The sequence below is a fragment of the Scyliorhinus canicula genome, chromosome 27 (assembly GCF_902713615.1).
Source record: "Scyliorhinus canicula chromosome 27, sScyCan1.1, whole genome shotgun sequence".
NCBI classification, from domain to species: domain Eukaryota; kingdom Metazoa; phylum Chordata; class Chondrichthyes; order Carcharhiniformes; family Scyliorhinidae; genus Scyliorhinus; species Scyliorhinus canicula.
Window position 1 is genome coordinate 17060045 of NC_052172.1, and position 26474 is coordinate 17086518.

Here is a 26474-nt window from a genome sequence, read left to right on the forward strand (position 1 = left end):
GTGTGTGTGTGAGTGTGTGTGTGATTGAGTGAGTGTGTGTGAGTGTGTGTGTGTGAGTGTGTGTGTGATTGAGTGAGTGTGTGTGAATGTGTGTGTGTGTCATTGAGTGTGTGTGTGAGTGTGTGTGTGATTGAGTGTGTGTGTGTGTGTGATTGAGTGAGTGTGTGTGAATGTGTGTATGTGTCATTGAGTGTGTGTGTGAGTGTGTGTGAGTGTGTGTGTGAGTGTGATTGAGTGAGTGTGTGTGAACGCGTGTGTGTGTCATTGAGTGTGTGTGTGAGTGTGTGTCTGATTGAGTGTGTGTGTGATTGAGTGAGTGAGTGTGTGTGAGTGTGTGTGTGATTGAGTGTGTGTGTGTGTGTGTGATTGAGTGTGTGTGTGTGTGTGTGTGATTGAGTGTGTGAGTGTGTGTGTGTGAATGTGTGATGAGTGTGTGTGTGTGATTGAGTGTGTGTGTGTGTGTGAGTGTGTGTGTGAGTGTGTGTGTGAGTGTGTGATTGAGTGTGTGTGTGTGTGTGATTGAGTGAGTGAGTGTGAGTGTGTGTGTGAGTGTGTGTGTGAGTGTGTGAGTGTGTGATTGAGTGTGTGTGTGATTGAGTGTGTGAGAGTGTGTGTGTGTGAGTGTGTGATTGAGTGTGTGTGAGGAGAAGGAAGAGGGGGTGTCAAAAGCTGACAAAAAGTTTAAAATAACACAAAAATCCCCTGACGATTTCTCCCTCTGGGAAATATTGATTTGATGAAAGAAAGTGAAAGTATCTCTCAAGGTTAAAGCTCGGGGAACAGCCAGCACTCCGCAGTTGGTGTTCCGCTTCTCCGCCAGGTAAGTCGTCGTCAATTCTTTGTCCAACCTGTTGATTGTAGAAATTCAATACCTTCTGCAAACAGGTTCTGAGCTTAAAGGCGTGGGATGGAATTAGGGCTTGCAATCTCTCTTTCTACTCCCCTTGCTCCTTCTATCTCTCTCTCTACCCCTTTCTCTGACTGCTCGCTGCATCCCTTTGTCCTTTTTTCCCTTTCTCACTCTGCCCCACTCTCCGTGTTGTTACCGCTCCCATCCTCCTGGTGCATCGATTCATTTCTCACTCACTGAATCGCTCTCCCTCTCTCCCTTTCTCTCTCTCTGCCCCCTCCTGCACCATTACTGAGGTGTCTGAGGTGAGGCAGATGGTTGCGTGGTCCCTTTAACCAAAGCCCTCTCACTATCTTGCCGCTGCGGCTGAGGTCAAGGTCTATGTTCAGAGTGTGTTGGGTGCAGTGTCCCCGGGGAGCCTCAGCGAATAGAATTTAAGGTGCAGAAGGAGGTCATCTGGCCCGTGAAGTCTGCACCGACCCTTGGAACGAGTACTTTACTTAAACCCCACACCTCCACTCCATCCCCGTAACCCAGTAACCCCACCTAACCTTTCGGACAGTAAGGGCAATCCACCTAACCCGCACATCTTTGGGAGGAAACCGGAGCACCCGGAGGAAACCCACGCAGGCACGGGGAGAACATGCAGACTCCGCACAGTCACCCGGGGCCGGAATTGAAACCGGGTCCCTGGAGCTGTGAGCCAGCAGTGCTAACCACTGTGCCACCCTACCGTCCCTTTAAGAAGGCAGTGTCCCTTTAAGAAGACTGTCCCCTTTAAGAAGACTGTACTCCCTCAAGAAAACAGTGTCCCTTTAAGAAGACTGCCCCCTTTAAGAAGACTGCCCCCTTTAAGAAGACAGTGCCCCTTTAAGAAGACTGTCCATCTAAGAAGACTGCCCCATTTATGCCCTTCAATATGGCCGTGCCCCTTTAAGAATACAGTGCCCCTTTAAGAAGACTGTCCCGTCTAAGAAGACTGTGCTCCTTTAAGAAAACAATGTCCCTTTAAGAAGACTGCCCTCTTTAAGAAGACAGTGTCCCTTTAAGAAGACTGTCCCGTCTAAGAAGACTGTACTCCTTTAAGAAAACAATGTCCCTTTAAGAAGACTGCCCTCTTTAAGAAGACAGTGTCCCTTTAAGAAGACTGTGGGTCTAAGACGACTGCCCCATTTATGCCCTTCAATATGGCCGTGACCCTTTAAGAAGACTGTCCCCTTTAAGAAGACTGTCCCCTTTAAGAAGACTGTCCCCTTTAAGAAGACTGCCCCCTTTAAGAAGACTGCCCCCTTTAAGAAGACAGTGTCCCTTTAAGAAGACTGTCCATCTAAGGAGACTGCCCCCATTTATGCCCTTCAATACGACCGTGACCCTTTAGGAAGGTGACATTGAACCTTGAAGTTTAAAGGCAGGAACCAAAAACGTGTCAACGTGCCGCCAATCAGGGATGAGTCTGAGACACGATACCGGGAAATCACGTGGGTTGTGGAATTTAAACAAATTGCCCTCAGCGTTTGCATTTAAGTTAATGATGAGTGATATCACATTGGAGCATTTACCAAACCAGCTGGCCTGGATCTGAGCAGCTGACAACACCGTGCATTTATATAGCGCCGTTAACGCGGCGGGGGGGGGGGGAGCTGTGGGGTCCCAGCGGGCTGTAGGCCTGGAGGAGGGAGGGAGGCCTTGCTGGAGGCTTTTCAACTGGGCCAGGAACTACAGAACCTGGGGGGGGGGGGGGGGGGGGGGAGAATCTCGTTACTCAGTGATTAGGGCTGAGGAGGGGGCCATTCAGCCCTTCCAGCCCATACTAGCCCTCTGTAGAGCAACCCAGTGCGTGCCAGCCCGCACTTTGGGCGGAATGTTGAACGTTGCCAGTTCCAAAATGGCCTGACGACTGCCGCACCTAATTTTTGAGAGCTACCCTTTGACTTTGCTGGTCTCCCAGCGGACCGCGATACGGGTTTGTCTCCTTATATTTGTTTTGGAATCGGATTGATGACGGGAAGGTCACGGGGAGAGAGAACAAAACAACGAAAAGCAAGGTGAATCCTGACAGAGCTGGTAGGGTGACCAGCCTTTGGCGGAACCTTTCCCGACCTTCGTTGGAGCCTTGAGCGGACGCTTTTCCCATCCCGTGGGAGGGGGCTTCTCAAAGGGAGAAAATGCTTCCTCAAAATCCCCACGTCCATCAGATCCCCTATCGAACACCTTCAGACTGGGGGGAAGGAGAGGCCATTCTGCCCCTCCAACCCGTTCTGCCATTCAGCTGAATCATGCTTGATCCGTATCTTAACTCCAACTCCAACCCGCCTTGGTTTCGTGACTACCCCCCCCCCCCCCCCCCCCCCCCCTCCCCCCCTCCTCCCACCCCTCGGAAGTGCAGTCAATCCCAGTTTTGATGGTTTCAACTGATCCCAAGCTATTTTTTTCAGGAGAGAAAGTTCCGGATTTCCACTTGCCATTGGGTGAGGAAGCATTTCCTGACACAACGCCGGATGGCTCTAAATTTAAGGCGATATCACCTTGTTCGGCACCCCCTACCCAGATAGCTTCTCACTAGCTGCTGTATCGACCTCCCAAACCCACAACCTCTACCATCGAGAAGGACAAGGGGGCAGCAGGTACATGGGGACGCCACCCACCTGGAGGTTCCCCCCCCCCTCCGAGCCGCTCCCCACCCTGACTTGGAAATATATCGGCCGTTCCTTCACTGCGGCTGGATGAAGAATCCTAGAACGCTCTACCTAACAGCACTGTGGGTGTACCTACACGTGGAGCTCTGTGTACAGTTCTGGGCCGGGATTCTCCCAGCCCGCGCCAGGTCGGAGAATCACCGGTGGTGGGGGGGGGAGAATCCCGCCACGCCACTCCGACGCCGGCGACCGGAGAATCAGCGCCAGTCGCCCCCACGCGGGCGCAGCGGGGCGGGTCGGGGACTGTTGAAAGCAGCCCCCCTGCGGCGACTCTCCACGCGCGACAGGCTGAGTGCCCGCCGAGTCCCGCCGGGGTGGTTTACATATGGTCCCACCCGGTGGGACCTCAGCGTTCTGGCTGCGGGGGCTGTCCTGGTGGGGGGGGGGGCGGGAGGATCCGACTCCAGCAAGGGGGGGGGGGGTCCTCCACGGTGGGCAGGCCCGCCATCGGGGGCGACCGATCAGCGGGCGCGCTCATTCCGTGGGGGCCTATGTTCCACCGCGCCGGGCCCTGTAGGGCTCCGCCGTGCTGCGTGGGGTCCGGCTGACCGCTCCCGCGCGCAGGCACTCCAGCGCCATTCTAGCCCCCAAGAGCAGGAGAATTACTGGGGCCTGGAGGCCCATTGATGTTAGCGTCACACACGCCGGTTTTGACACCACTGTTAACTCTTGACCGCATTATCGCAGAATCCCTGGTCTCCATACACCTCAGGTAGACCCGGAGCGCTGTGTACAGTTCTTTAAAAAAATTCCAATTAAGGGGCAATTTAGCATGGCCAATCCACCTACCCAGCACATCTTTGGGTTGTGGGGGCGAGACCCACGCAGACACGGGGAGAATGTGCAAACTCCACACGGACAGTGACCCAGAGCCGGGATTGAACCCGGAACAAGGAAGATTTTCGTCTCTTACACCATAGAACATAGAACATAGAACAGTACAGCACAGAACAGGCCCTTCGGCGTTGTGCCGAGCCATGATCACCCCACTCAAACCCACGTATCCACCCTATACCCATAACCCAACAACCCCCCCCTTAACCTTACTTTTATTAGGACACTACGGGCAATTTATCACGGCCAATCCACCTAACCCGCACATCTTTGGACTGTGGGAGGAAACCGGAGCACCCGGAGGAAACCCACGCACACAGGGGGAGGACGTGCAGACTCCACACAGACAGTGACCCAGCCGGGAATCGAACCTGGGACCCTGGAGCTGTGAAGCATTTATGCTAACCACCATGCTACCCTGCTGCCCCTAACCAGAACCGAAAACTAATACTTATCACGAAAGACTGAATAGGCTGGGGATCGTTTCCACTAGAAGGAAGCAGGGACAAGGGTTGATCTGATAGAGGTGGTTAGAATGACAAAACAAATAGGGCAGCTATCACGGATGCTACAATACACATCGTCAGAGGGGTGAAGGACCGAAATGGTGCTGACTCTTCCGACTCGTACAAGTTTATATTGACAGAGATACCCCCTTCACTTCCCAAGTCAGATGAGTCAGCGGTACTCTTTCCTCTGGCTGGCCGCTGGGTTCAGGTCCCACAGCAGGACACCGAGCGCAATAGAAAATCAAAGCTGCGGAGCTCCCGTGCAGTGCTGGGGGAGGGCCGCACTGTTGGAGGTCCTGTACCTTGCATGAGGCTTAAATCAAGGCCCTGTCTACCCGGGGGGGGGGGGGGGGAGAGAGATAGGGGGGAAGAATTCTCCTCAAGTGGTCCTGGCCAACAGCGAACCATAGAATCTCTACAGTGCAGAAGGAGGCCATTCGGCCCATCGAGTCTGCACCAAGGCTTGGAAAGAATACAATATCGAGGTACAGCCCCCCCCCGACCCTATCCCACTGACCCCACCTCACCGTTTCTGGACACTAAGGAGCAATTTAGCACGGCCACTCCACCTAACCTGCACACATTTGCACTGTGGGAGGAAACCGGAGCACCCGGAGGAAACCCAGGCAGACACGGGGAGAACGTGCAGACTCCGCACAGACGGTGACCCAGGCCGGGAATCGAACCCGGGTCCCTGGCACTGTGAGGGCAGCAGAGCTAACCACCATGCCACCCCAAAACATTTATCCTCAATCAGCATCACATTATCCAGTGGGATCTTGCTGTGCACAAATTGGTTGCCGCCCTTCCCACGTTCAACATCTCCAAAAGTACCTCATTAGCTGTGAAGCCCTTTGAGGCATCTTTGAGCCATGAAAGGTGCTATGAAAATGCAAATCTTGCTTTCCTAACGACCACGGCTACAGTCTGTTGCTATGGTGTGGGGACACAGGCGAGACCCCAGGTAATAGCTACCAGCCCGATACAGCGAAGTAACCGGTTAATGAACGATTAACGGAGAAGGTGTTCCAACTTCCGGAGACCAAAGCCAATCGCTAGGAAAACCCACAGGGTGTCCAGAAGAAACCTCTTGACCTGAAGAGTGGGGGCGAACGATGAAGAGGGGCTAGGAGGAGGCTCATGTGGGGTATAAACACCAGCCCGGAGCAGATGGGCCGAATGGCCCGTGCTACAAATTATATATAATTGCTGGTGGTGAAAGAGGCATATTGTTGAAGATTCCCATCTTCCGCTCCTCTGGACAAATGCAAGAATGCCAGATTTCGAAACGATCGCAATTTATACTTGAGGAGAAAGGGGTTCTGATTGGCCGAGACGTTGCCTCGGAGAAAGCAACGGATAACTATCAGCTCCCCAAACTCCCGGGTGATTCAAAAAGGGAACATCGTCCTTTTGTTTTGAGAGAACTGGTCCCCGTGCATGAATGTGCAGCGCCGAGAGCAGGTATAAATAAGCTATGTTATCAGCTCAACGCATCGTCTTATATTTGTTGCTAGCACACTCGGGGATGTTGAGGAAGTGCTGCCCAGTCGCAAAATCACGTCATATTTGTTCTTCATGCTCAATGGCTGCTTCTCGGAGTCGCCTCTCCCAGGATTCCCTTCTTCCCAACATCTCCCAACTTACAAAACCCGCGTCGAGTGTTGCCAAACCTACCACCCAAATTTCTTGTCCTGTCTGTCGAGTTTATCCGGATCAACTTTAGTTGTGTCCGGCTCATTGTACGGGTCAACGGGACTTCCAGTGGCGGAGGTGTGGCAACAGTCCCCCCCCCCCCCCCCCCCCCCCCGTGTCTGCGTGGGTTTCCTCCGGGTGCTCCGGTTTCCTCCCACAGCCCAAAGAAGTGCAGGTTGACCGTGATAAATTGCCCCTTGGTGTCCAAAAGGTTGGGTGGGGTTACTGGGATAGGGTGGAGGCGTGGGCTCGAATAGGGTGCTCTTTCCAAGGGCCTAGTGCTGACTCGATGGGCCGAATGGCCTCCTTCTGCACTGTAAATTCTCTGAACAGTCTGACAGTCCATTGTTCACTGCCTTGGGCCAATGCCAAGGTAATTCAATCTCACAGCAGTTTCTTGGAAGCCTGACCCACGTTTGGTACCAATTCTGGATCCCAGATTGTGTGAAATCTCTCGCACAGCAGTGCGGCCAGCCGCCTCTTGCATCCTTTATTGGTGTGAGCAACAGGATATATCCTCTTCCAGTCCACAAAGAGTCAGTTCAGTCCATTAGCTAGCGAATTCAAAGCAAACAGGTGTTTTGGTATCGTCTCCTTGCCGGTTTCATACCCGATTTCAGCCACCTCTGCCTATTTCGACCGTGTGCTGGTCGCAGAGACCTCCCTCTGTCCCAGAGACTCTGACCCTCCCCTCCCTCCACTTGAACGTCCCGCCATCGATTTGACAACAACAATAGGTTGCACCTTCAGTGTTGGAAAACATCCCGGGGAGGTCTCGCAGAAGTGTTTATCGGGCGGCACGGTGGTTAGCACTGCTGCCTCACAGCGCCGGGTTCGATTCCCGGCTTGGGTCACTGTCTGTGCGGAGTCTGCACCTCCTCCCCGTGTCTGCGTGGGTTTCCTCCGGGTACTCCGGTTTCCTCCCACGGTCCAAAGACGTGCGGGTTAGATGGGGTTACGGGGATAGGATGGGGGAGTGGCCCTAGCTGGGGTGTTCTTTGAAAGGGTCAGTGCAGACCCCATGGGCTGAATGGCCTCCTGCAGTGTAGGAACTCTAAGAGGGCTATTGGATCGGTGAAGTCAATCCTGCACACAGAGGTAGATTTTTAAGGAGCGTCTGATGAGAGAGCGGCAGAGAGGTTTGGGGAGGGAGAGCTGAGAGCCCCCAGGCCGTTAAAGGCACATCCGAGGGATTAAAATGGGGGATGAAATGAAATGAAAATCGCTTATTGTCACGAGTAGGCTTCAATGAAGTTACTGTGAAAAGCCCCTAGTCGCCACATTCCGGCGCCTGTGCGGGGAGGCTGGTACGGGAATTGAACCGTGCTGCTGGCCTGCCTTGGTCTGCTTTAAAAGCCAGCGGTTTAGCCCAGTGTGCTAAACCAGCCCCAGATGCGCAGGAGGTCAGCATTGGAGGAGAACAGAGTTGCCGGAGAGTGAGGGAGGGATACAGTCAGAGGGATTTGAACAGGAGGTTGAGGATTTTAAGATGGTGGAGATAGCATTCTAAAATGTCAAAAGGAAACTTAACTAAAGAAACCAAAATGTTATTTCCTGGGGTGTTGCTGAACTCTAGCGACTGTGGGGTGCCCATTGCGCACGGGGCCTGATGTCTGCTGGTCCATCCCCTGTTTATCGTTGTGTGCAGGTTATTAATACGTATTGCCTGCTTCTTATAACCCTCACAAAGCCATTAAAAAATGTGAAATGTAATTAACAAGGTAACTGTGAAATGCAAAAGTCATTAAATGAATGTTTCTTTCTTTCTGTTGTGCAGGGGAGTGGTCCTTTGAAATCCAATGCCAATCCTGAAGAGCACCTTAACCAGGTTGAGCCCCACCAAACTCTATGGGGGGCCGGTGAAACTGCACAAGGAGATAATATTGGGCAGCAGGATGGCTGACGGACCCAACCCTTTCGAGGAAGACCTGAGCAATGAGATGAGTCCCCTTGCCAAGGACGCAAGCCAAGAGAAGAACCCTTTCTTCGAAGAGGAGGACAAAGAGACAGCGGCGACGGAGATTCTCAACAGAGGCCCTCAAACAGGCGTGCCCACCTCGCCAAGGAAAAACAGCAGCGAGAAACCCGGGGTGTTGAAGTCGTCGCTGAGGAAGGTTTGGGAGAAGAGCAAGATGAAGGCAAGGTCGCCCAACGAGGAGAAAAGCGAAGAGAAGAAGTCATTCTTCAGACTTCCGTCGCCCCTGTCCGACCCGGACTCGATCTGGAAGAGCCCGGAGAAGAAGAAAGGACGCAGGGAGTCGGAGGAGCTTGCCTCGCCGGTGAAGGTCAGTAACGGGCCGGAGAAGAAGGGCCCCGTGGACTTGGAGTCGAAAACGAAGATGTCCTTCCTTAAACGGAACAAGGTTAAGGCAGAGCCATTGCCAGAGCAACAGAGGGACGCGGTTCCTAAAGTCAAGGAGCCCCTGTCAGGTATGATCACCCCCCCCCACCCGCCCTCATAGAGACCCGTGCTCTGGATCATACAACTCTGGTGGGATTATGATGCATAATTGTGGGGAGGATGATATCTGAAATTGGGGGATAGGAATATAAGTAATGGCCAGAACAAGGGGGCATAGTTGGAGAGTTAGAGCCAGGGAGTAATCCTTCACATAAATGGGGATGGAAATCTGAAATTCTCTCCCCCACAAAAAATCTGTTGAGGCTGAGAGCCAATTGAAAACGTCAACACTGGGCTGATGGATCATTGTTGGGTGAGGATATTAAAGGATTAGCCACCGGGCCGGGTAGGTGGCATCAAGATGCAAAAGAGCCACGGTCGAATTGAAGGGTGGAAGAGGCTTGATGGGGCTGAATGGCCTCCTCCTGTCCTTAGGGAGCCTGCAGCAAATAATGGTCAGGCACGGCACCAAACCCCATTGGCTTCTGAAAATATCAGACCCTGCCTTTCCTAAAACGGTTGTTTGGTAAATCAAAGCTCGAGCAGAGCTGAAGAAAAAAAGAGACGGGCTGTCAAAGTTTTCCAACTGGCATTCACCAGGACAGATTCACAAGAACGCCAAATCGCAAGAAGAGAGAGCTGATTGGTTGGTAAATGGATTGGTCAAGGCCTTGCCTGGGAAAGTGCACTAGTTGACAGTTAACTGCCAAGCTTTATTTAAGTTCAAGCCAAGCAGGTGGACTCTGATTGGTCAGTTGGCAATGCCAAATGAGATTCAATCCTGCATGTTGAAAAGTTTTGTCAGCATTTCAACAATTGTTCCGATGTATTCTAGCTGCTTAAATCTGGTTGAATTGAGATTACGGTGCATTACTGTTGGTTAATTTTGAGCGGTTAATCTTTCTTTTTCAGTTCTTGAGATCAACAACTTGATTCAGAAGCGGGACCTGGTGGCGGCCGACGGCCACATCATTGAGTTGGAGGAAGAGTGCGACAGGGTGAAGCAGCAGAGCCCGGGAGGCGCCAACACGAGCAAGGACAGCGGGAGGAAGGAAAAGGATGTGGCCCTCCTCTACGAGGCACTGGAGAGCGAGTTGAGGAAAATCGTGGTGGAATCTCTGCACCAAGCACTCCCGGCCGAGCAACTGGAGCAAATGGTGCAGACCATCGAGGAGGAGGAGAAGGCGGACAAGGCGTGGGCCAATCGGGGAGGCGTTTCCCGGGGAGGCGGAAGACCCAGGGAGCTGAGGAGGAAATGGAGGGAAGCGGTGAAGGGGTCGGTGGCCGAGAGATTGCCAGGCGAGCGGGGCAGCGGGCCAATCGACCAGTGCTTGAGAAAGCTCAAAGAGCAGACCGTGAGTGACTTGATCTCAGTCCGAAAGAACCTCATTCCGGCCTACCCGAAGGATTATGAGGTGTTCAATGTCTATGTGAGGAGCTACCACGAGGGGCTGGCTTCCTGTCTCTCTGAGCTGGGCCGGGAAGAATTGGGAATTCAGGAACTCTACCACTTTCTCCAATGGTGCCACAACGATTACTTCAGGTGAGAACACTCCCACGTTAGCGAGAGTGCCGGCTGAGAGGCCGCCGTGAGATACCACAGCAACAAGCAGGGTGCATCATGGGATTGGTAGCCGCAGAGAGCCAGTTGCCACGAATAGGCAACGCTGCCCGCCAGCCTTTGGGCTCACTAAGGGAATCAAGGGACTATGGGGATGGCGCAGAGATGGTGCATGATCTTACTGAACGGGGCAGCTTCAAGGACACATCTATTCCTTAAGTTCCTGATCAGATCTCTGAGATTTCACTACCAAGCTTAGAAGGTGGGCAGGTCTCCAGGGCACCCAACTGCACAGGGATAATTTTGCAATGGGTCACTTCACATCCCCTCGCCCTGTCCCTCGAACGGTGCCAGCAGGGGGGAGGGTGTGGTCGCAGTGGTGCCCATCAAACGCCACAAGCCGCCATTTTTCCTTCACGGGCGCTACAGTTGGCTTCCTTGCCCCTGGGCTAACGAGGGGGGCGCTAAATCAGCCAAGGTATTCCCTCTTGACCACGCTCCGTTAATCCCAAATGGAAGGCGTGTCTGTATAAAATGCTGCAATGGAGAGCCATGATTGGATGATTGGCGAATGTCTCCCCCCCTCCCCCACCCTCCTCATCATGGCCAATCAGATTGTCAATACTCAGAGACCTTCCTGCCCATAACTGGGGTAATACAAGGCTGCTTTTCCCCCCCCCCTCTTCATTTGTTCATTGGATGTGGGCGGCGCCGGGCCGGGCCCAGCATTTGTTGCCCATCCCTAATTGCCCCTCGAACTGAGAGTCTCGCTCGGCCATTTCAGAGGGGGGCAGTTAAGAGTCGACCACATTGCTGTGGGGTCAGGAGTCACGTGTAGGCCAGGCCGGGTAAGGACGGCAGATTTCCTTCCCTAAAGGGGGACATTAGTGAACCAGATGGGTCTTTACGACAATCGATGATAGTTGGTCAACTGGTTTCGATGGAACCATAACCCATTGGATTGGCTGCAGTGGACGGGATAATGAAAGTTTGCATTTATATAGTGCCTCTCGACACCTTGAGGTGGCCCAAAGCACTTTACAGCTCATTAAATACTTGCAAAGTTGTGATTAATCTCGTACCCAGCAAGCTCTCACAACGTTGGGGTTATCACCAGGTTAACTAGGTTAGCGATGTGGATTGTACCTCAATCCTCTTGACCGAGGACTTGAACCCACAACCTTCGACCTCAAGAGGTGAGACTGCGACCCACAATGCCACCGCTGACTCTTACAACTGTCCCGATTGTTTTCCTTTCAAAGGGAAGTGATGGGACACGAGGAACTCACTACGCATATTCGCAAACAGCAACTGGGGCCATTGCTACCAACGGAAACAGTTAAGAAGCTGGAAGCTGCCTGTGTTACCATGGTGAAGGTAAGATCAGGGAGTTTGCTTAATCCGGCATTTCGGGAAAACAAAATCCAAGTGCGGTGAATGTAGCATGATAATTCACACTATGTCTTTGTGAGCGCAGTAGCGTTATCCGACCACTAGGGGGGCGTCGCTCTGGGAATGCTCAGGAGCTTGGACAGGGCTCCACCCTTGGCTCTGCCCTCGACTCCTCCCCCCCCTAGTGCTGCTGTATAAATACCCTTGTCCAGGGTCAGCCTGCAGTTCACTGAGAGTTCATCCACGGGTAACAGGCTGGCTCTGTAGTAAGTCGATTAAAGCCTAGATTCATATCGGAAACACGTGTCTGGTGAATTGATGGTTCCATCACCATGCCTTCCAGAAATTGGACCGTGAAATGAAAATGAAAATCACTCATTGTCACAAGTCGGCCTCAAATGAAGTGACTGTGAAAAGCCCCTAGTCGCCACATTCCGGCGCCTGTTCGGGGAGGCTGGTACGGGAATTGAACCGTGCTGCTGGCCTGCCTTGGTCTGCTTTAAAAGCCAGTGATTTAGCCCAGTGTCACTGCTCCTTAAAACATTCCTCTTTGACCAAACGTTCCATCACCTGTCCTAATATCTCCTTAAGTGGCCCGGTGTCAAATCTCGTCTGCTAAAGTTCCAGTGAAGCCTTGGGTACATTTTACAATGTTAAGGGTGCTATAGAAATGGAGTTGTTATTGTATTCTGGGCAGCTAATGTGCCCCACCCCTACACTCGGGTCAATAGCGTAAATTGGCGGACGGACCTCAGGAGGCTCAAAGCCCTTAAGTGCTGGAGCAGGGAGTTTGAACTTAGTCTTGCCCTAGTTCCTAATGAGATGGTGAGCATAGTGCAACTCTAACGTAACCTGGCACCGGAGTGTTATAGTTTATTCAGGATGCCTGAGTGGATGGGTACATGGCAACATGTACTTTTTACATGCACGGCTTATTCTGGAGTCCTGGGAGTGGCTGTAATGTCCTTTCCATCAAGCTTGGCTGATCAGGAGCCTCTCCTGCTCAGGCTTTGGCACGTTTGGAAGGATTTTGCAGGCCGGTATTCACCCCGTTTGACCGCGTTACACACGCACCTTCCTTGACCGTCACGTCCTGGGGTGGGATCGACCCTGAAGTTCCAGTCTCAAGAGGAAGAGGCCCTCCCACCCACTGTGTCCCAAGGCCTCAGTAGTTTGGTGCTTAGAGAGACCAAACTAAGACTTTTGTAAGAATTGGAAATTGACGCACTGGCCTAGTTTCAGAATGGAGGGTTTCGGATTGTTGTTGAGGCTGAAGGAATGTCATTCCACTTACCTGACCTGTGAGACCTCGGAGCTGTGTCGGGGCCTGAATTAGGACCAGTACTATTCCCCATCATTGGGAATAATACCGTTCCCCATCATTGGGAATACTGTTTCCCATTATTGGGAATAATACCATTCCCCATCATTGGGAATACTACTGTTCCCCATCATTAGGAATAATACCATTCTCCATCATTGGGAATACTGTTCCCCATCATTGGGAATACCATTCCCCATCATTGGGAATACCGTTCCCCATCATTGGGAATAATGCCATTCCCCGTCATTGGGAATAATACCATTCCCCATCATTGGGAATAATACCGTTCCCCATCATTGGGAATAATGCCATTCCCCATCATTGGGAATAATACCGTTCCCCATCATTGGGAATAATGCCATTCCCCATCATTGGGAATACCGTTCCCCATCATTAGGAATACCGTTTCCCATCATTGGGAATAATACCGTTCCCCATCATTGGGAATATCATTCCCCATCATTGGGAATACCGTTTCCCATCATTGGGAATACCGTTTCCCATCATTGGGAATAATGCCATTCCCCATTACTACCATCCTTCACCGTGCTGAGTGCTAAGTTAACCTTTATGTTTTATTTCCTTTATGTTTTATAGTCACAGATTACAAAAAACATGGAGCAGGAACTCTCCACAGAGCAAGGAAAATGGAAACAGGGAAGCGGAACGTTTCATTCTGAGCTGGCAAACAGGGTGATTCAGGTAATGGCATTTGTAGAGTGCGGGGGGGGGGGGGGGGGGGGGGGGGGGGGGGGGGGGGGGTGTCGACAGGCTGTTGCCCCAGGCTGCAGAGTTAAAATTCGAATTAGAACCCGGGGGACTGGAGACTGGAGTTGGGACCACAGCCATATCAGCCGTGATCTTATTGGATGACAGAGAGGGCTCGAAGGCTGAATGGCCTCCTGCTGTCCCAAAGTCCTATGTTCCGATTACTTGCTCAAGGCCAGCATTTCTTGCCCATACCCCTCCCCAGAGACAAATGGTGGCGAGCTGCTGGAAATCGTGTGGTGTGGGTATACCCGATCTTCATTTTGGCAGTGGTCTGGTAGAACCGAGTGCGTTGTTTGGCCACTTAAAGGGGCTGTTAAGAGCCAACCACATTGCTGTGGGTTTGGTGTCACAGGTAGGTCACACCTGGTGAAGACGGCAGATTGAATCTCCTGGGCGGCACATTGGTTAGCGCTGCTGCCTCACATCGCCAGGGTTCCGGGTTCAATTCCGGCCTCTGGTGACTGACTGTGCGGAGTCTGCGCGCTCTCCCTGTGTCTGCGCGGGTTTCCTCCGGGTGCTCCGGTTTCCTCCCACACTCCAAAGATGGGCAAGTTCGGCATATTGGCCAGGCAAAATTGCCCCTTAGTGTCCCAAGCTGTGCAGGTTAAGTGGATTAGCCGTGAACAATATGCGGGGTTACGGGGATAGGGCGGGTAAAGTGGGCCGCAGTTAGAACGCTCTTTCAGAGGCTCGGTGCAGACTCGATGGGCCGAATGGCCTCCTTCTGCACTGTCGGGATCCTATAATTCTATGAAGGACATTGGCAGTAGTCTTGTGACCATTAGTAACAAGGTCAACATTTTTATTGTCAATTAGTCAAAATTGAATTCCCCCGGCTGTCATATGGCAGGGTTTGAACTCACGTCTCTGAAGCATTAATTTGGGGGCCTCAGCAATAATAATCCAGTAACATTAACACCATGGTACCGTCTTCTTGGAAGCGTCACAGGTTCAGAATAAGGGGTTGGCCATTTTGGGGAAATTTCTTCATTCTGGGGGGGTTGTGAATCTTTAGAATTCTCTGGGCCAGAGGACCCTGGATATTGTTGAGTAGAAAGAGATTGGATTTAAAAAAAATATTATCAGAAAGAAAATTGACTTTAAAAGGGATGGAGTAAAAAGGGGTCCCTGATGGCGAGAGTCCGTCTTTGAAAGGGGTCCCTGATGGCGAGAGTCCGTCTTTGAAAGGGGTCCCTGATGGCGAGAGTCCGTCTTTGAAAGGGGTCCCTGATGGCGAGAGTCCGTCTTTGAAAGGGGTCCCTGATGGCGAGAGTCCGTCTTTGAAAGGGGTCCCTGATGGCGAGAGTCCGTCTTTGAAAGGGGTCCCTGATGGCGAGAGTCCGTCTTTGAAAGGGGTCCCTGATGGCGAGAGTCCGTCTTTGAAAGGGGTCCCTGATGGCGAGAGTCCGTCTTTGAAAGGGGTCCCTGATGGCGAGAGTCCATCTTTGAAAGGGGTCCCTGATGGCGAGAGTCCGTCTTTGAAAGGGGTCCCTGATGGCGAGAGTCCGTCTTTGAAAGGGGTCCCTGATGGCGAGAGTCCGTCTTTGAAAGGGGTCCCTGATGGCGAGAGTCCCACATTTATTGGGGTCTCTCCTGGGAGTGAGATTCGGTTTCTAAAAGGGATTCCTGACGGTTGAGATTCCAATGGAGGAATAACCATTTAAATGCTCCATTCAACGTGCCTGCTATTCTTTTCCCCTCAGCTCCTCACTGAACATGTTGAACGGTCTGCCGCTGCCACAGAGGAACTGGGCTCCCAAGTTGCTCTCTGCTGCCTCTGCAGCCTGGCTGACTTCCTGCAGAGGTACGTGTTCCAGCGTGCGCTGGTTCGGAAGTGGGGTGGGGGGGGGGGGGGGGGGGGGAGTGGTGGAGGGAGTGGTGGCGGTGACCGGGGGGAGGGGGTCAGTGAATGGCCTCTGGGTCTATCCCACTTTGTCACCATGTCTTTGTGCACCAATGTGCGAGAGTACGCCATTGGCCAAAAAGCCCTTTGAGACTTCCAGTAGAAAGGCGCTACGTGAATGCAATTCGTCCTCTTAATTTTTTTTTGTTTCATTGCATCTTCAGGCCCCAAAACGTTTCCCTCTGTACACTCGACTTCTTTATCTAATGTCCGATCTCAGAGGAATGTTCTCAAAGACTTGCATGGGTAGAGAATGCATTCTGCGGGGAGGCGGACAATTAATTATCTGCCATCCATTTGGCACGAAATGCGCTTGGTCGGTCGCCAAGCGCACATTCGAGGGCTGACAAGAGCCGGGGGGGGGGAGGGGAGGCAATTGAACTAGCAGCTTGAGGGCCAGGCTTGTCAAAGGGATGAGGTGTGAGTGAGCCGGGGGCGGAGAGATTGAGATCCTCGCAGATCGCTCTGGCCGCCACCTTTGGAGGCATTCCGGGAGTTTTTGTCACGTGACTTTCCAACCCAACCACCCCCCTCCCCACACACGCACGCACACACACCCACTATCAACTAACCTACAAATCTATCATCCCGCCTTCCCACACCAATCCCAAAGTTAATCGACATTTCATTATCCAATGCGATGATTCTTGCTGGCCACAAGGCAGCCATTTCCCCCACAACCAATTTTTTCACAGCTGAGGTTGGGGGCGGCGGAGGCTACAGTTGTTAGCGCCGCTGCCTCATGAAGCTGGGGCAACCGGGTTCGATCCTGGCCTTGGGTGACTGTCTGTGCGGAGTCTGCATGTTCTCCCCCGTGTCTGTGTGGGTTTCCTCCCACAGTCCGAAGATGTGCAGGTTAGGCGGGTTGGTTGTGATAAATTGCCCCTTAGTGTCCAACGGTGTGTAGACTAGATGGAGCAACGGGGATAGGGTGGGGAGTGGGCCTAGGTAGGGTGCTCTTTCAGAGAGCCGGTGCAGACCCAATGGGCCTCCTTTTGCCCTGTAGGAATTCTATGGTTCCAATAACCAGCTGCTGACGGCCAAGATCTGGACTGAAAACTCTCAACTGACATTGGGTGAGCTTGTAATGGCTTGGTGCCAACGCAACAGGTTAACAACTCAAAGACGCCCAATGTATCTTGGGAGTGACAGACAAGCGGAGACAGATTGAAGTCACCGCCATTTATCCGTGGAAAGTATAAACTCTGGTTCCTTTAAGAGTCAATCTCTTCACTTCACGCTACACAAAAAGCACCTCGCCGGGTTCCCAGGTTAGGAAATTCATTGTTCTTACGCACCATTCCCGTTCTGCCTCGTTAACACTGAGCATTGTTTGTTCGATGGCTCACCAAACCTTAACCCAGTGACCTGTGCGATTCTCTTCAAACGCTCCAGCCTTGGGGGTCACCATGACACAGAGGTGGGGGGGGGGGGGGGGCATTCAGCCCATTGGGTCCGTGCTGGCTCAGCGGTCAGCCCCAGCTGCTCGATGCCCCGCAGCCCTGCACAGTATGACAGCCCAACACACTGTCATACGCCTCGGGGAGGTGGGGGGGGGGGGGGGGGGGGGGGGGGGGAACATGGCCGTTCTGGAATCACTGGGGCACGGTATTTCTGCATTTCGCCGCAGAAGAATATGCCACTCCTCTGTGCACGAAGGAGCAAAATGTTCCACAATCATAACATTGTTCAACAGGGTGGGACCTGAACTCACCACCTTCTGGCTCTTATCAACATTTACCTGGGTTCACTTGGAAATGCCACGACATCGGGGCAGCAGGGTAGCATGGTGGTTAGCATAAATGCTTCACAGCTCCAGGGTCCCAGGTTCGATTCCCGGCTGGGTCACTGTCTGTGTGGAGTCTGCACGTCCTCCCCGTGTGTGCGTGGGTTTCCTCCGGGTGCTCCGGTTTCCTCCCACAGTCCAAAGATGTGCGGGTTAGGTGGATTGGCCATGCTAAATTGCCCGTAGTGTCCTAATAAAAGTAAGGTTAGGGGGGGGGGGGGTGTTGGGTTACGGGTATAGGGTGGATACGTGGGTTTGAGTAGGGTGATCATGGCTCGGCACAACATTGAGGGCCGAAGGGCCTGTTCTGTGCTGTACTGTTCTATATGATTCTATACAGGGGACCCTGGGGAGAGGCCCAACGTTTCACAGGGGCTCCTGCAGGAGAGGTATTAATAATTCAAAGAGAGGCTGTGTTGTCCTGGTGTTGCCACTGGGCCCAGTAATGCTCTGGGGACGCGAGTTTGAATCCCACCACAGCAGATTAGAAGTCTGATGTTGACCACAAAACAATTGTCGTAAAATACCATCTAGGTCACTAATGTCCTCTTTAGGGGAAGGAAATCTGCCGTCCTTACCCGGTCTGGCCTACACGTGACCCCAGACCCTGTGGTTCACTCTTAAATGGGCCTCTGAACAAGGCCAATTAGGAATGGGCAACAAACGGCGTGGATACATTTTTATATTTAGTGTCACAAGTAGGCTGACATTAACACTGCAATGAAGTTACTGTGAAAATCCCCTAGTCGCCACATTCCGGCGCCTGTTCGGGTACACAGAGGGAGAATTCAGAATGTCCAATTCACCCTAACAAGCACGTCCTTCGGGACTTGTGGGAGGAAACCGGAGCACCCGGAGGAAACCCACGCAGACACGGGGGAGAACGTGCAGACTCCGCACAGACAGTGACCCAAGCCGGGAATCGAACCTGTGACCCTGGCGCTGTGAGGCAGCAATGCTAACCACTGTGCTTTAAATTAATTAAAGAAAAGGTGGCTTCTATTGATAATAAATGCAACTCTCTAATCATTGAATATCTACAGTGCAGAAGGAGTGCCATTTGGCCCATCGAGTCTCTGACAGAACGTCCCAACCAGGCCCAGGGGCTGGTTTAGCTCACAAGGCTAAATCGCTGGCTTTTAAAGCAGACCAAAGCAGGCCAGCAGCACGGTTCAATTCCCGTACCAGCCTCCCCGGACAGGCGCCGGAATGTGGCGACTAGGGGCTTTTCACAGTAACTTCATTGAAGCCTACTCGTGACAATAAGTGATTTTCATTTTCATTCCCTCCGCCCTACCCCCATAACCTCACTTAACGTTTTGGATACAAAGGGCCAACTTAGCACGGCCAATCCACCCAACCTGCACATCTTCGGACTGGGGGACGAAACCCGGAGCACCCTGAGGGAAGCCCACGCAGACACGGGGAGAACGTGCAGACTCCGCACAGACAGTGACCCAAGCCAGGAATCGAACCTGAGACCCTGGCGCTGTGAGGCAGCTGTGCTAACCGCTGTGTTGCCCAATCTGTTGATTGCACCCAGATTGTATAAGGTGTGATTTGAGTCACTAATCTGTTAAATCACATTCCTCCCTCATGCCCGGCTGTTGACTTCGCCCAGCAATCTCGAATGGCTTATCGATCCAGGATTCTGACGCCCAGCCTGATCCCAATCTCTCTTGTTTCTCTTCGCAGTTTTCAGATGTGCGTGCAGGGATTTTACGAGCAGTGGTACGAAAATAGAGGCAGCGCGGACTGGGTTGTTCCTCAAACAATTGCGCTGGTGAACGTTTGCCATGCCTTCAGGTAACTGCCTTCAGGTAACTGCGCATCTCTCAACCAGGAGGTCCACAGCCTCCGGTTCAATAAGGGCTTTAGCGCGACTCCCGACTCGATCACTCAAACCCTATTGGATGATAATTAAAGTAGCTTCTTCCGAACAAACTTACTTTTCACATTCTCCCCATTCAGTTAACGGAGTAAGAGTGAGGCACCTTAATTACGACGCGAGAGCGAGGTCGGTAATCAAAAGGCTTTAATCTACAGAGAACTGAACAGCATCCGAGAGAAGTGTGCTCACCACATGGAGCCTTATCCTTTATACCGTTTCCTGGGGGCGTAGCCAGAGGCGGAGTCCCCCAGGGTTCCAAGCCTCTTAAAGGGGCAAGGCATTAAAGGTCAGGTACCGTTTACAGCAGTTGTTAATACCGTTCATCACAAAGAGCTATTCCAGATGTCGGTGAAAAGACAATTTTGCCGAAGCTTGTCATTTTGCACTCACCAGGTAACCAGGAGAAAGCTTCAGGTTGTATTATAATCACAGGAATCCCGAGAAGGTCCAAACGTAAAGGTTTATTTCAGTTAAAGACAAGCAAGGCCTCAGTGTGGTGGGCGGTACATCCAGTCCCAGCCGGGAACGCCCGGAGATTCTGGTCCCCATCTTGGCCGGCCTTTACCTGCCCGATTTTACGAGCCCGTGCTCCACGAGCCCAGCGGGGAAATCAATGAGGCTTGGTGCCGTTGGGTCCCGTGGGGGGGGGGGGGGGGGGGGTTTACTCCAGGTTGGAAAGTAACTGATGGAGCAGCTGATGAGATCTCTCTATCTCTGTCCCTCAGCCGATCCGCTGACTCTGCCATATTTTTGTTTTGTTGCAGAGATTACATCGAGCGCCTGGCACAGAAGGTCCCAGGTGAGGGCGAAGAAGGGAAGGGGAGAGCGACGGTTTCTCTGGACAAAGTTTTGAGGGGGGGAGACAAATTCCTCACAGAAAACCTGTTTGACGATCTGAAGGTGAGAGATTCCTCTGCCCCTTCCGCCGGTTGTCAGATCTCAGGCGGACGCCTGCCACCCCCCCCCCCCCCCCCCCCCCCGCCCCCCGGCGGCATGTTTTGTGGTGGTGGCGGCCCGTATTGATCAGCAGTCGGATCCTCCTGATCCGCCGTTGTCCATGGGGTTTGCCATTGGTCGCACTCTCCACTGCCGGGGACAATCCCGTTGGGAACGGCCATAAAATCCCACCCTCAGAGAGTTTCTTGACTGAGAGAGTTTCCTGATGTGCTCAGTTTCACAGCTCTCCCCCCCACACAGCCCAGTGTCCCAGTTATCCCCTATTTATACTGATTGTTCAGTCTCACAGCTCCACCCACACAGCCCAGTGTCCCAGTTATCCCCAATTTATACTGATTGTTCAGTCTCACAGCCCCCCCACACAGCCCAGTGTCCCAGTTAGCCCCAATTTATATTCTTGTTAGTCTCACAGCTCTCCCCACACAGCCCAGTGTCCCAGTTATCCCCAATCTATACTGATTGTTCAGTCTCACAGCTCTTCCCACACAGCCCAGCGTCCCAGTTATCCCCTATTTATACTGATTGTTCAGTCTCACAGCTCCACCCACACAGCCCAGTGTCCCAGTTATCCCCAATTTATACTGATTGTTCAGTCTCACAGCTCCCCCCACACAGCCCAGTGTCCCAGTTATCCCCAATTTATACTGATTGTTCAGTCTCTTAGCTCTCCCCACACAGCCCAGTGTCCCAGTTATCCCCAATTTATACTGATTGTTCAGTCTCACAGCTCTCCCCCACACAGCCCAGTGTCCCAGTTATCCCCAATTTATACTGATTGTTCAGTCTCACAGCTCCCCCCCACACAGCCCAGTGTCCCAGTTATCCCCAATTTATACTGATTGTTCAGTCTCACAGCTCTCCCCACACAGCCCAGTGTCCCAGTTATCCCCTATTTATACTGATTGTTCAGTCTCACAGCTCCACCCACACAGCCCAGTGTCCCAGTTATCCCCTATTTATACTGATTGTTCAGTCTCACAGCTCTTCCCACACAGCCCAGTGTCCCAGTTATCCCCTATTTATACTGATTGTTCAGTCTCACAGCTCCCCCCCAACAGCACAGTGTCCCAGTTATCCCCTATTTATACTGATTGTTCAGTCTCACAGCTCTCCCTCACACAGCCCAGTGTACCAGTTATTCCCAATTTATACTGATTGTTCAGTCTCACAGCTCTCCCCCACACAGCCCAGCGTCCCAGTTATTCCCAATTTATACTGATTGTTCAGTCTCACAGCTCTCCCCCACACAGCCCAGCGTCCCAGTTATCCCCAATTTATATTGATTGCTCAGTCTCACAGCTTCCCCCACACAACCCAGTGTCCCAGTTATCCCCAATTCATACTGACTGTTCAGTCTCACAGCTTTCCCCACACAGCCCAGTGTCCCAGTTATCCCCAATTTATACTGATTGTTCAGTCTCACAGCCCCCCCCCCCCACACAGCCCAGTGTCCCAGTTATCCCCTATTTATACTGATTGTTCAGTCTCACAGCTCTCCCCCACAAAGCCCAGTGTCCCAGTTATCCCCAATTTATACTGATTGTTCAGTCTCACAGCTCCCCCCCCCCCCCCACACAGCCCAGTGTCCCAGTTATCCCCAATTTATACTGATTGTTCAGTCTCACAGCTCCCCCCCCCCCCCCCCCCCCCTCCACACAGCCCAGTGTCCCAGTTATCCCCTGTTTATACTGATTGTTCAGTCTCACAGCTCTCCCCCACAAAGCCCAGTGTCCCAGTTATCCCCAATTTATACTGATTGGTCAGTCTCACAGCTCCACCCACACAGCCCAGTGTCCCAGTTATCCCCAATTTATACTGATTGTTCAGTCTCACAGCTCCACCCACACAGCCCAGTGTCCCAGTTATCCCCAATTTATACTGATTGTTCAGTCTCACAGCTCCACCCACACAGCCCAGTGTCCCAGTTATCCCCTATTTATACTGATTGCTCAGTCTCACAGCTCTCACCCCCTCCCCCCCCCACACACAGCCCAGTGTCCCAGTTATCCCCTATTTATACTGATTGTTCAGTCTCACAGCTCCACCCACACAGCCCAGTGTCCCAGTTATCCCCAATTTATACTGATTGTTCAGTCTCACAGCCCCCCCCACACAGCCCAGTGTCCCAGTTAGCCCCAATTTATATTCTTGTTAGTCTCACAGCTCTCCCCACACAGCCCAGTGTCCCAGTTATCCCCAATTTATACTGATTGTTCAGTCTCACAGCTCTTCCCACACAGCCCAGTGTCCCAGTTATCCCCTATTTATACTGATTGTTCAGTCTCACAGCTCCACCCACACAGCCCAGTGTCCCAGTTATCCCCAATTTATACTGATTGTTCAGTCTCACAGCTCCCCCCACACAGCCCAGTGTCCCAGTTATCCCCAATTTATACTGATTGTTCAGTCTCTCAGCTCTCCCCACACAGCCCAGTGTCCCAGTTATCCCCAATTGAAACTGATTGTTCAGTCTCACAGCTCTCCCCCACACAGCCCAGTGTCCCAGTTATCCCCAATTTATACTGATTGTTCAGTCTCACAGCTCCCCCCACACAGCCCAGTGTCCCAGTTATCCCCAATTTATACTGATTGTTCAGTCTCACAGCTCTCTCCCCACACAGCCCAGTGTCCCAGTTATCCCCTATTTATACTGATTGTTCAGTCTCACAGCTCCACCCACACAGCCCAGTGTCCCAGTTATCCCCTATTTATACTGATTGTTCAGTCTCACAGCTCTTCCCACACAGCCCAGTGTCCCAGTTATCCCCTATTTATACTGATTGTTCAGTCTCACAGCTCTCCCCCAACAGCCCAGTGTCCCAGTTATCCCCTATTTATACTGATTGTTCAGTCTCACAGCTCTCCCTCACACAGCCCAGTGTCCCAGTTATTCCCAATTTATACTGATTGTTCAGTCTCACAGCTCTCCCCCACACAGCCCAGCGTCCCAGTTATTCCCAATTTATACTGATTGTTCAGTCTCACAGCTCTCCCCCACACAGCCCAGCGTCCCAGTTATCCCCAATTTATATTGATTGCTCAGTCTCACAGCTTCCCCCACACAACCCAGTGTCCCAGTTATCCCCAATTCATACTGACTGTTCAGTCTCACAGCTTTCCCCACACAGCCCAGTGTCCCAGTTATCCCCAATTTATACTGATTGTTCAGTCTCACAGCCCCCCCCCCACACAGCCCAGTGTCCCAGTTATCCCCTATTTATACTGATTGTTCAGTCTCACAGCTCTCCCCCACAAAGCCCAGTGTCCCAGTTATCCCCAATTTATACTGATTGTTCAGTCTCACAGCTCCCCCCCCCCCCACACAGCCCAGTGTCCCAGTTATCCCCAATTTATACTGATTGTTCAGTCTCACAGCTCTCCCCCACACAGCCCAGCGTCCCAGTTATCCCCTATTTATATTGATTGCTCAGTCTCACAGCTTCCCCCACACAACCCAGTGTCCCAGTTATCCCCAATTCATACTGACTGTTCAGTCTCACAGCTCTCCCCACACAGCCCAGTGTCCCAGTTATCCCCAATTTATACTGATTGTTCAGTCTCACAGCCCCCCCACACAGCCCAGTGTCCCAGTTATCCCCTATTTATACTGATTGTTCAGTCTCACAGCTCTCCCCCACAAAGCCCAGTGTCCCAGTTATCCCCAATTTATACTGATTGTTCAGTCTCACAGCTCCCCCCCGCCACACAGCCCAGTGTCCCAGTTATCCCCAATTTATACTGATTGTTCAGTCTCACAGCTCCCCCCCCCACCCCCCCCCCCCCCCCATACAGCCCAGTGTCCCAGTTATCCCCTATTTATACTGATTGTTCAGTCTCACAGCTCTCCCCCACAAAGCCCAGTGTCCCAGTTATCCCCAATTTATACTGATTGGTCAGTCTCACAGCTCCACCCACACAGCCCAGTGTCCCAGTTATCCCCAATTTATACTGATTGTTCAGTCTCACAGCTCCACCCACACAGCCCAGTGTCCCAGTTATCCCCAATTTATACTGATTGTTCAGTCTCACAGCTCCACCCACACAGCCCAGTGTCCCAGTTATCCCCTATTTATACTGATTGCTCAGTCTCACAGCTCTCTCCCCCTCCCCCCCACACACAGCCCAGTGTCCCAGTTATCCCCAATTTATACTGATTGTTCAGTCCCACAGCTCTCCCCCACACAGCCCAGTGTCCCAGTTATCCCCAATTTATACTGATTGCTCAGTCTCACAGCTCTCTCCCCCCCCACACACAGCCCAGTGTTCCAGTTATCCCCAATTTATATTGTTGTTCAGTCTCACAGCTCTCCCCCCCCACTCAGCCCAGTGTCCCAGTTATCCCCAATTTATACTGATTGTTCAGTCTCACAGCTCTCCCCACACAGCCCAGTGTCCCAGTTATCCCCAATTTATATTGTTGTTCAGTCTCACAGCTCCCCCCCCATACAGCCCAGTGTCCCAGTAATCCCCAATTTATACTGATTGTTCAGTCTCACAGCTCCACCCACACAGCCCAGTGTCCCAGTTATCCCCTATTTCTACTGATTGTTCAGTCTCACAGCTCTCCCCACACAGCCCAGTGTCCCAGTTATCCCCAATTTATACTGATTGTTCAGTCTCACAGCTCTCCCCACACAGCCCAGTGTCCCAGTTATCCCCAATTTATACTGATTGTTCAGTCTCACAGCTCTCCCCCACACAGCCCAGTGTCCCAGTTATCCCCTATTTATACTGATTGTTCAGTCTCAGAGCTCCACCCACACAGCCCAGTGTCCCAGTTATCCCCAATTAATACTGATTGTTCAGTCTCACAGCTCCACCCACACAGCCCAGTGTCCCAGTTATCCCCAATTTATATTGTTGTTCAGTCTCACAGCTCTCCCCCACTCAGCCCAGTGTCCCAGTTATCCCCAATTAATACTGATTGTTCAGTCTCACAGCTCTCCCCCACTCAGCCCAGTGTCCCAGTTATCTCCAATTTATACTGATTGTTCAGTCTCACAGCTCTCCCCACACAGCCCAGTGTCCCAGTTATCCCCTATTTATGTTGACTTGGTTAGTCTCACAGCTCTCCCCCACACAGCCCAGTGTCCCAGTTATCCCCTATTTATATTGATTGTTCAGTCTCACAGCTCCCCCCCACTCAGCCCAGTGTCCCAGTTATCCCCAATTTATACTGATTGTTCAGTCTCACAGCTCTCCCCACACAGCCCAGTGTCCCAGTTATCCTCTATTTATATTGTTGTTCAGTCTCACAGCTCCCCCCCCCCCCCCCACACAGCCCAGTGTCCCAGTTATCCCCAATTTAAACATGCTCAAAGACAAGGAATACCAATCACCTGTTTCTCTGAACCATACCTCTGTCTTTGACATTGTCAAATATGTTGACGTCAAGATCCTGCGCTTCATTGTGGCTTGGTAACGAACACTGTCCTGTGCCACATGTTACTCCATAGCTGGACCAACATCTGGGTAACATCTGCTTCATCAATGTTGAGCAGGAGAACGTCAGTCTGGGCTCCCGGTCTTGTTCATTGGCTGGAAAAGGGAACCATGCGTGTGGGCTTTTGGCTGGGCCCAGGGTCAAAAGTCGAAGGTCACACGCCAAGGTACCAGGAAGCGATTCCTTTCGGGAATGATGGGCGGGGGAGATGGATATTAAACCGGGTGTCTGACCGGTGGCGCACAGCTGCGTCTGTCATTGTGCCTGAGGCCTTCGTACCTGTTTTTTTTTTAAATCCAATGTCTTCGGTCTTCATCTTACAGCCAAACTTTGCCAAGCTGCTGAAGAAGAAATGGTTGCACAGCTCAGAGAGTTTTGAATGTATCACCACCAGCCTCAAGCAGCACTTCAACCAGCTCCGGAAAATTCAAAACCAACCGTACCAGGTACGGCGACATTAA

The 26474-nt window shown here is 52.1% G+C and overlaps 1 protein-coding gene across 1 annotated transcript; it reads left to right on the forward strand.

Moving 5' to 3' along the window:
- The first annotated feature begins 637 nt into the window (after positions 1-637).
- Positions 638-26474, forward strand: LOC119957715 (tumor necrosis factor alpha-induced protein 2-like). The gene is made up of 9 exons (XM_038785795.1): positions 638-820; positions 8362-9014; positions 9898-10528; positions 11809-11923; positions 13860-13964; positions 15737-15837; positions 19418-19528; positions 20378-20513; positions 26337-26474. The coding sequence occupies exons 2-9, from the start codon at positions 8384-8386 to the stop codon at positions 26472-26474; spliced, it is 1968 nt and encodes a 655-aa protein (XP_038641723.1). The 5' UTR covers positions 638-820; positions 8362-8383.